Source organism: Apis mellifera, linkage group LG1, assembly GCF_003254395.2.
Source record: "Apis mellifera strain DH4 linkage group LG1, Amel_HAv3.1, whole genome shotgun sequence".
Taxonomy (NCBI): Eukaryota; Metazoa; Arthropoda; class Insecta; order Hymenoptera; family Apidae; genus Apis; species Apis mellifera.
Window position 1 is genome coordinate 24872527 of NC_037638.1, and position 14102 is coordinate 24886628.

The 14102-nt window shown below is 42.2% G+C and overlaps 1 protein-coding gene across 6 annotated transcripts in view; it reads right to left on the bottom strand.

The window, feature by feature from the left end:
* Nucleotides 1-593: 593 nt before the first annotated feature.
* The window catches only part of LOC410779 (neuroligin 2), a 58916-nt gene continuing 45407 nt past the window's right edge, over nucleotides 594-14102 (bottom strand). For 5 of the 6 annotated variants that reach the window (XM_006571494.3, XM_016917686.2, XM_006571491.3 and 2 more), the window contains 5 exons: nucleotides 12827-13015; nucleotides 10601-10857; nucleotides 9474-9620; nucleotides 7151-7575; nucleotides 594-4989 (listed from right to left, as the gene is read on the bottom strand). In XM_006571494.3, the coding sequence (XP_006571557.2) occupies nucleotides 3840-4989; nucleotides 7151-7575; nucleotides 9474-9620; nucleotides 10601-10857; nucleotides 12827-13015 (2168 nt within the window). In that variant the 3' untranslated portion in view covers nucleotides 594-3839. The remainder of the gene's footprint in view (nucleotides 4990-7150; nucleotides 7576-9473; nucleotides 9621-10600; nucleotides 10858-12826; nucleotides 13016-14102) is intronic. The other variant, XM_016917687.2, reaches the window with a different exon arrangement.

A 14102-nucleotide genomic window follows, 5' to 3' on the forward strand; every position in this document is an offset into this window, starting at 1 on the left:
CTTGGATTTCGTTTGTTATCTCCTCAGTGAGCCGCTTCTTACAGCTTGTTTGAGCTCTAAAGAGTCGGAATTTATTTTGGTGTTACCCCGTTTTTATTCTCGTTTTTACAGCCCCGGCTTCTTCCTTCCCTTCTTTCGCCTTTCTTTCGTGAGGCGAAATTTAGAGATGAGACTCTTGCGGAATTTAGAGAGATGGAAATAGCTTGATTCGGGAGGTTTTTGCGAAAAGTGTTTATACTTTTTGTGGAAATTTATCGAATTTACGTGTTTCTTTATACGCGAAAGAAATCTGTTTAACTGTTTTATCTGCTTTTTCATTTAAGATCTACGCGTAACGAGGTAACTATGAAAATTAGCACTTACCTAATCGGACGAGAAGCGAAGTAATCAGTCGTTGGCCACAAAATCGTTGCGTGGAAAGAGACAAACAAATAGATAGCATCCGCGTAATTCTACGTTTTGAAAAAAAAAAACAAGAATAAATTATAAATATTTTTAAAAGGAAAAGAAGAGAAAAAAGGAGAAAAAGATGAGAGGGAAGAAGACGTAGATACGGAAGAAGAGGAATCTGAATCCACAAATTACCAATCCGCTTACGCTTTAAATGCTTTAATTATTTATTTAAACAAATCCCAACATTCCAAACATTGATAATCGTGTACGTGTGTACCTCGTGTGTGTGTTTTCCACCGTGTGTCCTTCGCGTCCGTGTTACGTGTTACGTGTCATCAGACATGTGTATACGTGGTGTGCATGCCTTCGTTTAATTCTGTATGTAAATGACGCTCGAAGACGTCGTTGCCTCGTCGAATCGATCCATCGAAAAATCCTCGATCGCCAATTTTTCAAGACAAAGATTTCTCCATCTTTCGTCGCTCGAGAAAGGAAATTCTTCCATCTTTCGAAGATTCGTCGACGAATCGACACCAGAGTTTTCAACGACAGCACTTTCCAACTTCTTTCTCTCTCATTCTCTCTCTCTCTCTCGCTCTCATTCTTCTCTTCATACCCGCAATTTTTCACGCACACACGCGCAAATATACTCGTACACGCGAAAAGTCTCTCTCTCTCTCTCTCTCTTTCTCTCCTCTTTCGTTCGAGATTCGAGGATCGATAGAATCATTCCAAAGACGCACGAATTTTGTCAAGGGCGTTTCCTCCTGAGTTGAGCTAAATCAGGTTAGATTTTTATGGCTGGCCTCTCCCTCGTTCTTACAACTTCCTCGCCTCTCCTTTTACGTGTCGCCACTCATCTATCTCCCGTTTCCGCCATCGATCGTTACTTCCGCCGCATATCTTATATATATATATATATTTTTCGTGGATGGAAAATGAAGAATATCTCGAAAGGTTTGTGCGTTGATGGAATCGAAAGAGGAATCGTTTCAGATTCCTTAAATATGTCGAAAGAAAAAAAAAAGAAATATAAGATTCTATGTTAAAACTCACGTTTCCTGATATTAACAACTTTTACCAATCAAATACATTTTACATTTTAAATTGTAAATTAAATATTGAAATAATTCAAGAGTAAAGAGAGATACATATTTTAACTTTCAATTTTAATTTGCAAAGAATTAATTCTTCGTCACTTCCATGTCCGATCTTTGCTGTCTGTTACTACTTAATATCGAAATTGAATTTAAAACTGTTTTTTTTTAAATTACAAAATTATTCATTTAAATAATTTCCATAGTTTCAAAATTAAGGATATTCTCGACCATTGGATCATCGAAATGATCGAGAAACCTTAGTTTTAGAATAAATAGACGCGCGGGTGTTTTTGTCATCAACTCGACGAATCCAACTTAGCTCCGAGTATTCGAACGAAACGTAATCAAGGCTAATTGTTCGAGAGGCAATGGAGAAGAGCGAGGAACGTTGCAAACACAGTGAACAGAAGGAGGACGGTACACACTCGAAACAAGAACATTCGCGACATTCTCAAAATTGCCGATTCCATTTGCCTACCAACTAATTTCGTTATTTCATTTTCGCGCGAAAATCTCTTGCAGGGCCGCATTAATTAACGTAGGATCGAGCACCATGTTTAAAGAAATTAGACATTCGAGTACCGACTCTGCATTATGCGATGAATTATGACGATAATTTAAAATTTAACTCGATAAAAGAAAAAGACGAATAAATTGCATCCCGAACACGAATCTTCAAAGTCGATATCCATTTCGTAACCTGTTAATCCATCTGCGAAGGAAATTAAAAATAAATAGATTGATAAATCTTCTGAACGTGATAACTCACTTCGTAATTATTATCATTCCGTGCAGAAAAATCACGAAACGAAAAATATCACGACATTCCTCCTTCAACGACAAATCAATTTGTCCACTTGTACATTGAACTTCAATAACAAACACGTTGAACATTTTCGTATACTAGAATTATAAAACAAAAACGTATATATATGTATATACATATAATAACAAACGTGTCACAACAAACTCACGAAAATTGAACAGGAACCGTCCTTGTAAGCACCCTCCACGAGGAAGCAAAAAAAATATGGATCCTTCACATCAACATTTCCTCGATACGATTCACCACGATATATATATCCCTCCGTCATTCTTAGCAAGCGTCCTCTCCCTTCACCTCTTTCTCTCCCGCACACTTCTCTCTCGTAACTAAAAGAACACACGCGATTATACCGACGAGAAGTTCAGATTCGCATCAGCCAGCAGGCTCTCCTCTCTCAGCCCGCGGAGTTTCGCTTGATCAGCTGTCCAATTCCTCTCGTACACACGCGCGCACGCGCGCGCACACACACACACACACACACACACACACACACTCTCTCTCTCTCTCTCTCTCGCGGAAAAAAAGTCACGAGACCCAAAAAGTCGAGGTCAGACCCTCCAATTCCTCGAATAATTCCACTTAGTGCTCCGACAAATCCGGAAGGAAAAAAGGAAGCCCGAGGCATCCTGCCGGGCCTCTGTTCGGCGCGCGCCTTGTCTTCTCAGTTCCTGAGATTATATCAATCCCCTCGTTTCGCAGCGTCGAGCGTAGCGTCGCGACGATCCCCGGCAACGATTCGACCGATGCTCGACGACTCTCTTCCCTTCTCTCTCTCGCCGCCAAACTTTCGCTACTTTCTTCGTTCATCACATTTTCCTTCTCAACAAGATCCTCCTTTCTCTTTCTTCAAGGAAGGATGTTACGGATACCTCGATAAGGTGAACACACGCTCCTCTTGTCGAAAGTATTCGAACAAGGTCTATCGTTTAATTTAGCTCTGTACGAAATATTTTCACGCGGTCGAACATTCACTCCGATAAGAGGAGGTTGTCTCTCTCTCTCTCTCTTCTCTTTTGTCGCCGCTTCTTTTTTTGTTTTTTTTCTTTTTTTTCTTTTTTTTTGTTTTCTTTTCGTTTTCTATTCGGGTCGGTAAGAAATATTGGAAAATATTCATCGTCGAGTCTCGGAGGGAACTCGGAGGTTGAACTCGAGTTGGCCGACTCCGACGAGAGTTGCCTCTCCCTTCGTTTCTCCCATTAAGGCCATCTGATTTGTGCACTTATCTTACTCGCGCCTCTTCCGATCCGAAACCGAAAAATGCCCGACACCTCCGCATTTAACAAAAAGGAAACGATGCAAAAGCAGATCGAAGAACGAACCACTTATTCCTTTATTCCCGAAAAATTCTCTTCTCTGATCGATCCACGGCGCCATCTCTCGAAACCTCATCGATGATCGACTACCGCCAGCAGTAGCAACGATCGAGTAGTGAAGGGTGGAGGAGGGAGCAGGGATCGTTCGATTCATCGAGAGAAGGGAAGGAAAAAAGAAGAAGAAGAAGAAAGGAGAAAAGAAAATTCTCAGACGGAAATCTCCTGTATCTGAACGCGTTTCTTGGCGCTGCCAGGTGTGCCAGGTTGCCTGAGTATTCCTGGACACGAGAGATTCACATTGGGGGCCGGCACCTTGGGTGGCGGCGGGGGTTCGGGAAGATTCTCGTCGTCGTTGTCGTCGCTGCTGTTGCCCCCGTTCTCGTCCTCGTCCTCGTCGTCGTCGTCGTCGTCGTCCTCGTCCTCGTCGTCGTCGTCCTCGTCCTCGTCGTCGTCCATCCTGGCCGTGGTCGCGTCCACGCAAGGCGACGGGGTCCGCGTCCTCTGCACGCAGGGGCTCCTCGTGTACAGCGGTGGCTCCAACACCCCCCTCTTGCCCCCGCCTGGGGGCGGGGAGCACTGGAACTCCTGCAACTGCAGCTCCAACTCCTGGGCGAGCTTGGCCTTGTGCGGGGGCGGGCTCGAGGAGGGAGAGTCCATCAGGTTCAAGGTGGACAGCCTCTGCTTGGCCGAGGGCGCCTCGATGCCCGAGCAGCCGGCCTCCAACAGCTCCTCCTTCTTCTTGTTGGCGAACGCCGAGGCCGACGACCTCGACGAGTTCCTGTCCCTCTGGTAGTAGATCCCGGCGAATATCATGATGTTGAGCACGAGGAGGAACACCCCGACCCCGATCGTGACGGAGAGGGCGGTGGTGTAATTCTGGTAATGATTGGAGGCGAGCTTCTTGAGGATGTTGTTGGGCCCGGGGCCCAGGTTTGGGTGGGCGTTGGGGGCGTGGGTGGTGGTGGGCACGGTGGTGGCGACCGTGGCGTTAGGGGTGCACTCGGTGGTCGATACGACGCTCGAGAGGATGGAGGACGGCTCGGTGGGCGAGGGGACCGGGAGCGGAGGCGGGGGCAACGGTTGCGCCAACGTCTGGGGGCGCACCACGCCTTCGTAGAGGGTCGCCGTTTCGGCGAGGTGATGGTGACGCATGCTGATCTCGTAGCCCGGTCGATGGAGCTGCGGCAACAGGTTCAACCACAGCGACATCTTGTGGCCCCTGTAATGCGACCGCATTTCCGTGCTGCGACCGGCCTCCAGGTACAGCTGATTGATCGAGTCGTACGAATCCCAGAACGGGGGGCTGGTAGGGAGCCCGTCCGATCCCGATGTCAGGGGGCTCGCTCCGTTCGGATCCCTGAAACACGTCAATTCCTCTCGATCGATCGCCGCGTTCTCGGGCGAAATTTTCCTTCAATTTTATCATTTAGCGCTTAATTTCGATTCGATTAATCGTATATAGGAAATATCCTATTATAAATATATGTGTTTGTGAACGAAAAAGAATTCTGCTAGTTCTAATCTCGAAGACGAAGATTCGTTACGTTTGACGAGGCAAGCAAGTAGGTTCTACAATTCGTCGTGGAAAAAATTCTTATCAAAAGAGACAATTATCTCTCCCTCTACGTTTAATTATTTCACCGGGAACCGATACCCCATTGTCCCACTTGTATAGGCGACCAAGGACGAGAAACTGGAACGGAAATTGCGTTTGGAAATTGAGTTGGCCGGCTTTCTCTTCCTAACACCAGCCAAGTGTCTCCCCGATGTCGCTACGGCAATTTTCCATGAAAAATAATCCTGCGTGTCCTTTTTTGTTCCCTTATAGGAAGGCAAACGAGGATTCGCAAATAATTACACCGTTCCAATCTTTGGAATCGAGAAGTGGAATTTCAGATTACGGTCGAATTGATTTTAACGATCGTTAAGAAGCGATGGCGCAAGATGGAAACTTTTCGGCAGAACAAGTGGACCTCTCTCGATTGGTCGCGAGTTTCTGCAGTTTTAAGGGGAATAGTTTGACGAATAGAATCAAAGGAGAGGCAAAAAAGGACGAATCGAATTTTCAAAATTACAATTCGAAATGATCGGATTAATGATATCGTCAGAATTGGAAGTCGGGATCGATTTCACTCGGAATCGAATTCGAAGAGAGATTGTCCAACGAAAGGCAGACGAAACACGTCATATCAAATTATACACGGCTAGCTTTAATCCAATAATCATTACTCCAGGACAGGAGGAACGTCTAACTTTGCCTAATATTCGATTCGGCAAATCCACCGGCACGTAACAAGAAACTAGCCCCCTCCATCCTCCACCCCGTTATTGCGAGTTTCCAACTTCGCGCCGGCTACACCGCCATTTACTTCGTTATCCGGATTCCTTGCAATCCCGCCTCCATTTCCCCATATTTCCGCGAAACGGCCACGCTTCGACGATCCCTTCGAAGGTGATCGCTGCTAACTTCGATCGGATCGATCCTTCTCCTAATTTTAACCTCTCTAACAGAACAGAAGAGATCCTAACGTTGAAAATTTTTAACGTTTCCTGGAATCTATCGAAGGCGGAGTATTTTTCGAGTCAATTAATTCTCAATCTTTGTTTTCAAACAATTGGATTTAGATTTTGTAATTCGAAAAGTTCTCGAGAGCGAGCTCTTGGGTTAAAGTTTTCGAGAACGATGTTAATTAAGACGTTGATGTTTTTTCCGTACGTGTAATCGATGGTGGAGAGGCGCGATATCGAGACAGTTTCTCGCGGAGTTGAAGCGCAGTTGGAAGCAATAGGAAGAGAAAAGTTTCTTCTTCTTCTTGCTTTTAACTTTAAGTTTCCGCTCTCCGGGTTCTTCTTCTCCGAGTAAAAATATCGTTCTAGGAGGTCGGTGAAACGAGTTTACAACGGTTTAGAAATCGGTGGTTAATCCAAAATTTCTTTTCCCTCCATTCTTCGACCCGCGGCGTTACTCTGATCTCTCGACAGAAAGAAAAATAAATAAATAAACAAACGACAGACGCTCTCGAAACTTTCCTGTTATACGATTCTCGAAACGGGACAGAAATTTTATTCCTCCAACTTGAAATTGCTCGCGTGGATGGCCCGAGCGGGGGTAAAATTGTATTTGCATGGAAATTGCCTTGCGCGCTGGTCCGAAGACTAATCATCCCGACTGTTGATCCAATTAAATGCGTTATTCATGATTTTCCACCGTAAAAATTTAATCCAATCGAAATCGGAGGATCGAGCTCCTTCCTCGTTCCGAATCATTACCAAGCAATTCCAAGTAAAATCATCTTCCTTGACGATAATCCTTTACCTTGATACGTTTCTTTTTTTTTCGATCCTCCTCCTTTAAAGAGGACAAGTAGAAATCAAAAACTGCCCGAGGAGTACGGAAAAATGGAAGGAAAGAAACCCAAAAACCCTTTCAACCCCTTACACCACTATTTTCCAACGCCAATCGAACCAAGGTTGGCTTCGATCCTGCTCGTAACATAAAAGAAGCTCGGTGGACTCACCCGCGTCTCACGAAGTTGGCCAAGTAGTGGACCAACAGTTTGGACAGATTCTCGTCGGCCGAGGTGTAGTTGGCCTGGCCGATCAAAATGGACGCGATCTCTCCCCGGAGCAGAGGTATGCCGAGGAGGTAGGGCACCTCCTCGCCCCTCTGGCTCGGCCTCTCGCCCAGCTGGAAGTGGAGGAAGTAGCCGCGTCCACCCGAGGCCGAGTGCAGCAGCGCCAACCTCAGAAGGGGAGCTGCGACCTGGCCGTCGCCGAGCAACGACAAAAGTCCGTCGCAGATGGCCAACGGGCTCTGCTCGCCCCTCTCCCAGTCCGTGTACTCGTTACGGAGGGTCGAGTAGATCTCGTGAAGGTGGTAGCGATACGTGTTCCGCACGTACGTGCGCAAAATCCGATCCCTCCTCGTCTCGTTCAGACCGTTCTGCAATCATGTCCACGGTTGATCGAAAGGGATCCAAAGGGAGAGAGGAGAAGGAGGAGGATTCGTCGAGGACCCTCGTGAAAACGGAGGAGTATATTGAATTGTGAGTGTCGTAAGGTCATCGAAATAAGAACGCGGGAATGATAGTTGTGAATAAGATGGGAATTGGAGGAGAAATATAGCGTAGAAATTGTTATTCGGCTAAGATTTGTTAATCTTTCTTACTTTTTTGTCGCAATCCAAAAATAAAATATCAATTTTACAATCTCTTCTCACATTTTGAACATTCAATAATTAATAAAAAAAAGAGGCTTGAAGAATCGTTACAAAATGTTACGTACAATATCAACGACTCTCCAAGCCAACTACCAATCTCAAATCAAAACGAGAGAGAAAGAATATAAAAATTGACGTGCAAGAGTTTCGATCCATTCAATGGACATTGCACAGAGAATCGCTGGACCGTCTCCAAAATTTAATTCCCCTATATATATTCGTATATAAGCAATGCATAATCATAACCTCGACGATCTAGAACAATCTAGAATCTAATCTGTAATCGTGACGACCGGTTAATCGAGATCCCCTTTTCCCCCTATATATATTTCGATGCGCTAAAACTACAAAACTCGGCCCAATTTGAAATTCAAGAAACGAAAGGCGACGTACTGGAAATTATCGACGACTCGAACGGAGATGATATCTTCTCGGCGTGCGCAGATGAACAATGGTTCGCCGCTAAACGGCCGATCGTCATCAAATTGTCAAGGAAATACGGGTCCCGGCAAAGTGTCCATCGACCGTGACCGTCGTCGAATCGGCGATAATCGAGCCGGCAACGAATCGGTGACCGCGTTTCGCCCCGCTAATTAGTAATTTATCGAGTCGGCGTCAATTATCGACGGCCGCGATCCCACGAGTTCGCATCTCGTTAAGCGCGATAATTAAAAGTTAAATTCCAACGATCCGCGACCACCATCACGGTCTCGGTTTTACCTTTACTTTCTTTATTATTCGCTCGTTAGAATCACATTTTCGAGAATATTCGTGGAGTATTTTCTTCTATTTTTCCATCTTGTAGGAACGAGACAGATTGGGGAGTCGAAAAGTGTATAATTGTATTGATTGTGAAAATTCGCTTTCAAATGAATATGAAAAATAATCGTTTAACACTAGCAACATTTATAAACAAAATATAGGCAGATTAATAATTGTAAATTTTTGTAAATTTATTAAGAAGTATTTAAGCTTCGGTTTTATAACATCTCTTTAAACATCTACTTTAATTCAATTATAAATTATCGATGAGTTTTTCGTAAATCAAACTCAAAGTTAAGTTAATTACTTCATATTAAAAATTCGATTGTCAATGATTTTTTTTATTTTAACATCCGTTTCTGTATTTTTTATTATGTATACATTTTAAATGAAATAATAAATCACGATAAAAACCGTATTTTTTTAAAAATTAAATCTCCATGATGTAACAAGCTGAAAACCAGAGAAAAAAAAAAAAGAAAGGAAAATAATTTATTGTCCAATTAGCTCCCACGATGTTGCGATCCTCGGATTTTGGGGATTCGTTTTTTAATTAAAATTCCGACGTAGATAAATTATCATTTAAAACTCTATCTTGTAATCTGCCCCTTCTTTCAACCTACATCTCTCGCTGAATTATTTTCCCGTGATAAACATCGTTACATTCGAATCCCCAAAGAATCCCTCTCCCATTTTCATCCAATATCCGTGCAATTCCGTTTCGAAAGAATGGATCGTCCCGATTTCCCTTCGTCAAAGCGAACAAACAACACAAACAGCAACGCACAAACGAACCACCAAGATTCCTCCCCTGTTGAATAAGTAAAATCGACCCACTTGCACGTCCTCCTCCCCTTTACCTGTAGATCCTCGTCGGTGAGGTTGACCCATGCCTCCTCTGACGTCAATCCGAGCATCAGGTCTCGATCGCCGAAATTAGCGAACTCGGTCCCCGGGCCTGGAACCAGGGGCATCAGACCCGACGAGGAGGCGGTTGGCTGGAAATTCTTCGAAAACGGGAAAAATTCAACGTGATCCTCCGTCCATCTTCCTTCCCTCTGTTTCTCTCTCTCTCTTTGTGCGCGTACGTGCAATTAAACGACCACGAAAGGCAAGTTGCGGGCAACTATCGATCGAGGTACGATTGCAGGGAGTCGGTGGTTAATTGCAATTACAATTACGTGTACTTTATGGCTTTTAATTAAAAGTTGGCCGACGAGCAATCTTGCCGATACACACTCTCGATCGATTTTCGAAAAGGAAAGGGAGGAGGGAGAGAGAGAAAGAGAGAGAGAAAGAAAGAAAGGGAAAGATCGATTAACGGAGGAGACGCGGGTAGGTTGGAACTTAATACCGGAGGGTGTTCCATCGCTCGACATCTGTCAGTCGGTTGTCGGTTCAATTAACAAACTCATCGCTTACACGTGTCGTCTCCTCGTCCACCGACGACACGCCTCGCGATTTTCGACGGATTCTCTTTTTTTTCTCTCTCTCCATTCTTTTTTCCCGAAGAGAGATTATTGGCAATTCAGCGGAGATTCCAGGTTCGATTTAAAAAAAAAAAATATCGGGAATAAATTTTTCGAGAAGTTAACGCGCAATTTTCCCAAATACCCTCGATATTTTATATTCCTCCTGTTGTTTGTAAGTTCCTCTTTTAAAGAGATTACGTTTTAACGTCGTATTTATTTACCTTAGGGAGGATTTATTGCTCGCGATAAAATGTTTCTTCCGCTTAGATTCGTCCCGACAGCAGGAGGGATGACAATAATACAACGATAAAATAAAGGAAGCGGAAATAAAAAGTGGATAAGTTTCATCCCTCTCGACACACCCTTCTCGTAAAGAGAAAAATATATTTCCTATTGGAAATGTCATAACTCTCCCGACCAGCTGTACTAATTCTTTCTAGAGGAGGATAAACGGTTTCTTTGCTCGCGCGTAAAAAAAAAGGGTGAAAAGGTTGCGAACGTGGGAGGGGCGGTACCTGATTGATCGGCGGAGGCATGACCGCCCCATCGACGAAAGGTGCGAATCCAGATGTGAATCTCGGCGGGTCCAAATGCACGGAGAGAAGCTCCTCCAAACTTCGCAAACGAAGGCACGGTGCGATATCGTCAGCCTCCACGTTACCAGGGCATCCGGTCTGTTGGGCGACGCGATGTTTCACCGTTAACGGATCACGCTGTATGGCCCAGGGTGACAGGGCGGAACCGCCCAGCAATACCACTCTCTCGACCAACTCTGCGATAAAATAAAACACGTGCCTCGATTTCAACCGTATCTCTCTCTCTCTCTCTCTCTCTCTCTCTCTCTCTCTCTCTCTCTCTCTCTGATCGAACATATTTTTAATTTTCCAGACGTGACCCATGATATGAATCATACTCGTTTACACCTTCCATTTTTTTTTCCGTTTTTACTCGTTTGACCCTTTTTTCTTTTTTTTTTTTAATTTTGGAGAACGACAAGTATCGTTCACGTTCGATTTCGATAGTTTTTAAATTTTAAAACACGATGATTCGTCGCTTTTATTTTCTATTTTGATTTTTTTCAGAATCTTTGAATTCCAATCTTTTTTTTTTAATTTTACAATGTCTATCGTTCATGTTCGATTTCGATAGTTTTTATATTTTAGAATACAACGATTCATTCCTTTTACTTTTTAATTTAATTTTTTTCAGAATCTTCGAGTTCGAATCTTTTTTTTTTAATTTTACAATGTCTATCGTTCACATTCGATTTCGATAGTTTTAGAACATGACGACTCGTCTCTTTTACCTTCTATTTTGATTTTTTTCAGAATCTTCGAGTTCGAATCTTTTTTTTTTAATTTTACAATATCTATCGTTCACGTTCGATTTCGATAGTTTTTATATTTTAGAACACGACGACTCGTATCTTCTATTTTGATTTTTTTCCATTTTCAAAATATTTGAATTCGCCTTTTTTTTTTAATTTTACAATGTCTATCGTTTACGTTCGATTTCAATAGTTTTTATATTTTAGAACACGACGACTCGTCGCTTTTACCTTTTATTTTGATTTTTGAATCTTCGAATCTTTTTTTTTTAATTTTACAATATTTATCGTTCACGATTTCGATAGTTTTTATATTTTAGAACACGACGGCTTTTATCTTCTATTTTGATTTTTTTCAGAATCTTTGAGTTCGAATCTTTTTTTTTTTAATTTTACAATATCTATCGTTCACGATTTCGATAATTTTTATATTTTAGAACACGATGACTCGTCGTTCTAGATTTTTAGAATCTCTTTTTTATGAATTTTACAATATCATCGATCCGATTTCGACTTCTCTCAAATTTTCGAATTCACGATGACAATGACGGTTGCTCGAATCCACGGATCATCGTCTCGCGAGGAGCGCTCGCGGCGAAGAGCGCGGGGAAGGGTGGGACGCATTGTGGAAGGGCATTAAGGACGAGGCGAAGGTGGGTTCGTTAGCGGAATGGAGGCGCAATCTAGAAACGCGACCATGTTCACGCGGCTCTGTTACCCTTATTCTCCTTACTCGCGAGGAAGCTTGTTAAAGTCTCTAGTGGCCGTCGTCGACAACGAAGCCGGCGATGACACCGAAGAATGTCCCCTCTACACTCTACCCTCTCCCTCCCACAAGGGAGGGGAACAATATCCTGACACCCCTGCGACGAAACATCGAAACACTGTTATCATCGAGGAGACGAAAGTAGCGTTCGCTGTTGGAAAGAAGTGTCGGGCAACAAGGGTCCTTCCAGGACCGCTTTGTGGAACAATTTGAATATATTCAAAATCGTAAAAATTATTCTCATCCATCCAAGTTGCGTTAGAATAAGAAGCTGATATATTATTTTTCGAAATTATTACAATTATTATCTCGAAATTTATAAATTAGATTAATTACAGATCGTGATTAATTTCTTTGTTACGAGAAATAAAAAAATTTGTATATTATAATATATCGATAAGTTAGAATTCTCTGGATTCTATAAAGATTTTGGATTAAAACATCACAGAGAATAGAAGCAAAAAGTATTGGTAAAAATAGGCAGCTTTTTTTTCAAAGTTAATCCGCGTTCCTCTTTTCAGCAGGGAACAGTAGTTATTCCTCGAAAGATATTCTCATCGCACGGTATAGCATCTATATGCGCAATACGGTGAATAAGTTTTACGCGACTTTTGAAGTTGAAAGTTTATACATAAGGGGTCGTGTTACCTTTCACCATGGGCGAGACGGCTAAAAAATTGGCAAGCGCCGCTCCTGTGCCGTAGCCAAAGAGCGTCAGCCGGTCGGGGTCACCGCCAAAAGCGCCAAGATTCTCGTGTAACCAGTGAAGCCCTGCCACTAGATCCATCAAACCGTAATTTCCTTGCGCGCTTCCCTTCGGGCCCGTTTTAAGAAAGCCTGCAATACAAACAAATTACCAATTTTAAATAACACCCATGATAAAATTGCAAAAATGGTTACATGTTCGATCGTCAACGTTTCAACAAATTATCAATTTTAAAATTAAAAATATCGATAAAAATTCCAAAAATAGATTACACGTTCAAAATCAACTGAGCTTCGATCATCAACGTTCCAACAAACTATCAATTTTAAAATTAAAAATAATATCGAAAAGAAATCCAGAAATAAATACCTTACACGTTCAAAATCAATTAAACTTTGATCGTCAACGTTCCAACAAATTATTAATTTTAAAATTAAAAATAACATCCACAAAAAAAATCAAAAATGAATCCATTAGACGTTCAAAATCAACTGAGCTTTAATCGTCAACGTTTCAATAAATTATCAATTTTAAAATTAAAAATAACATTCATAAAAAAATCCAAAAATAAATCCGCAATACGTTCAAAATCAACAAATTATCAATTTTAAAATTAAAAATATCGAAAAGAAATCCAAAAATGGATCCGTTACACGTTCAAAATTAACTGAGCTTCGATCGTCAACAAATTATCAATTTTAAATCGATAAAAATTCCAAAAATGGATCCATTACAAATCAACTGAATTTTGATCAACAAACAATCGTTAAAAAGAAATTTAGTACAATTTTAATTGTAAAGAGTAACACGTGAAAGAAGGCACGCGATATCGTATTCCTCGTCAAATTTTCTCACGTGCAAAAACTTGTCCAATTTTTCCCCTTATCAATTTCGAATTTCTTCCTCGCTACGAAATTGTCGCGGTTCGCGCGGTGAAAATTTCATAAAGATCAGGCGTTTTAATTCGAGAACACTGTTGGGATGGGTTAATCTTGGAACCAAGTTTCTTATTGCAGGGCATAAAGCGATCTTTTACGCTTCTTCCTCTCGCGAGAATGGGCAACGTTTTACGAGAAGCTTCCAAGATAAACTCTCGCGGACGCTATTGCTCTAGAAATTGCCACAATAAGCCAGTTAAAAGAGTTCTCGAGAGACGGAGACAGAGAGTTTAAACTTCCTTTTTCGGTGAGATACGATGTTTTCGTTTTAGAGATAAAG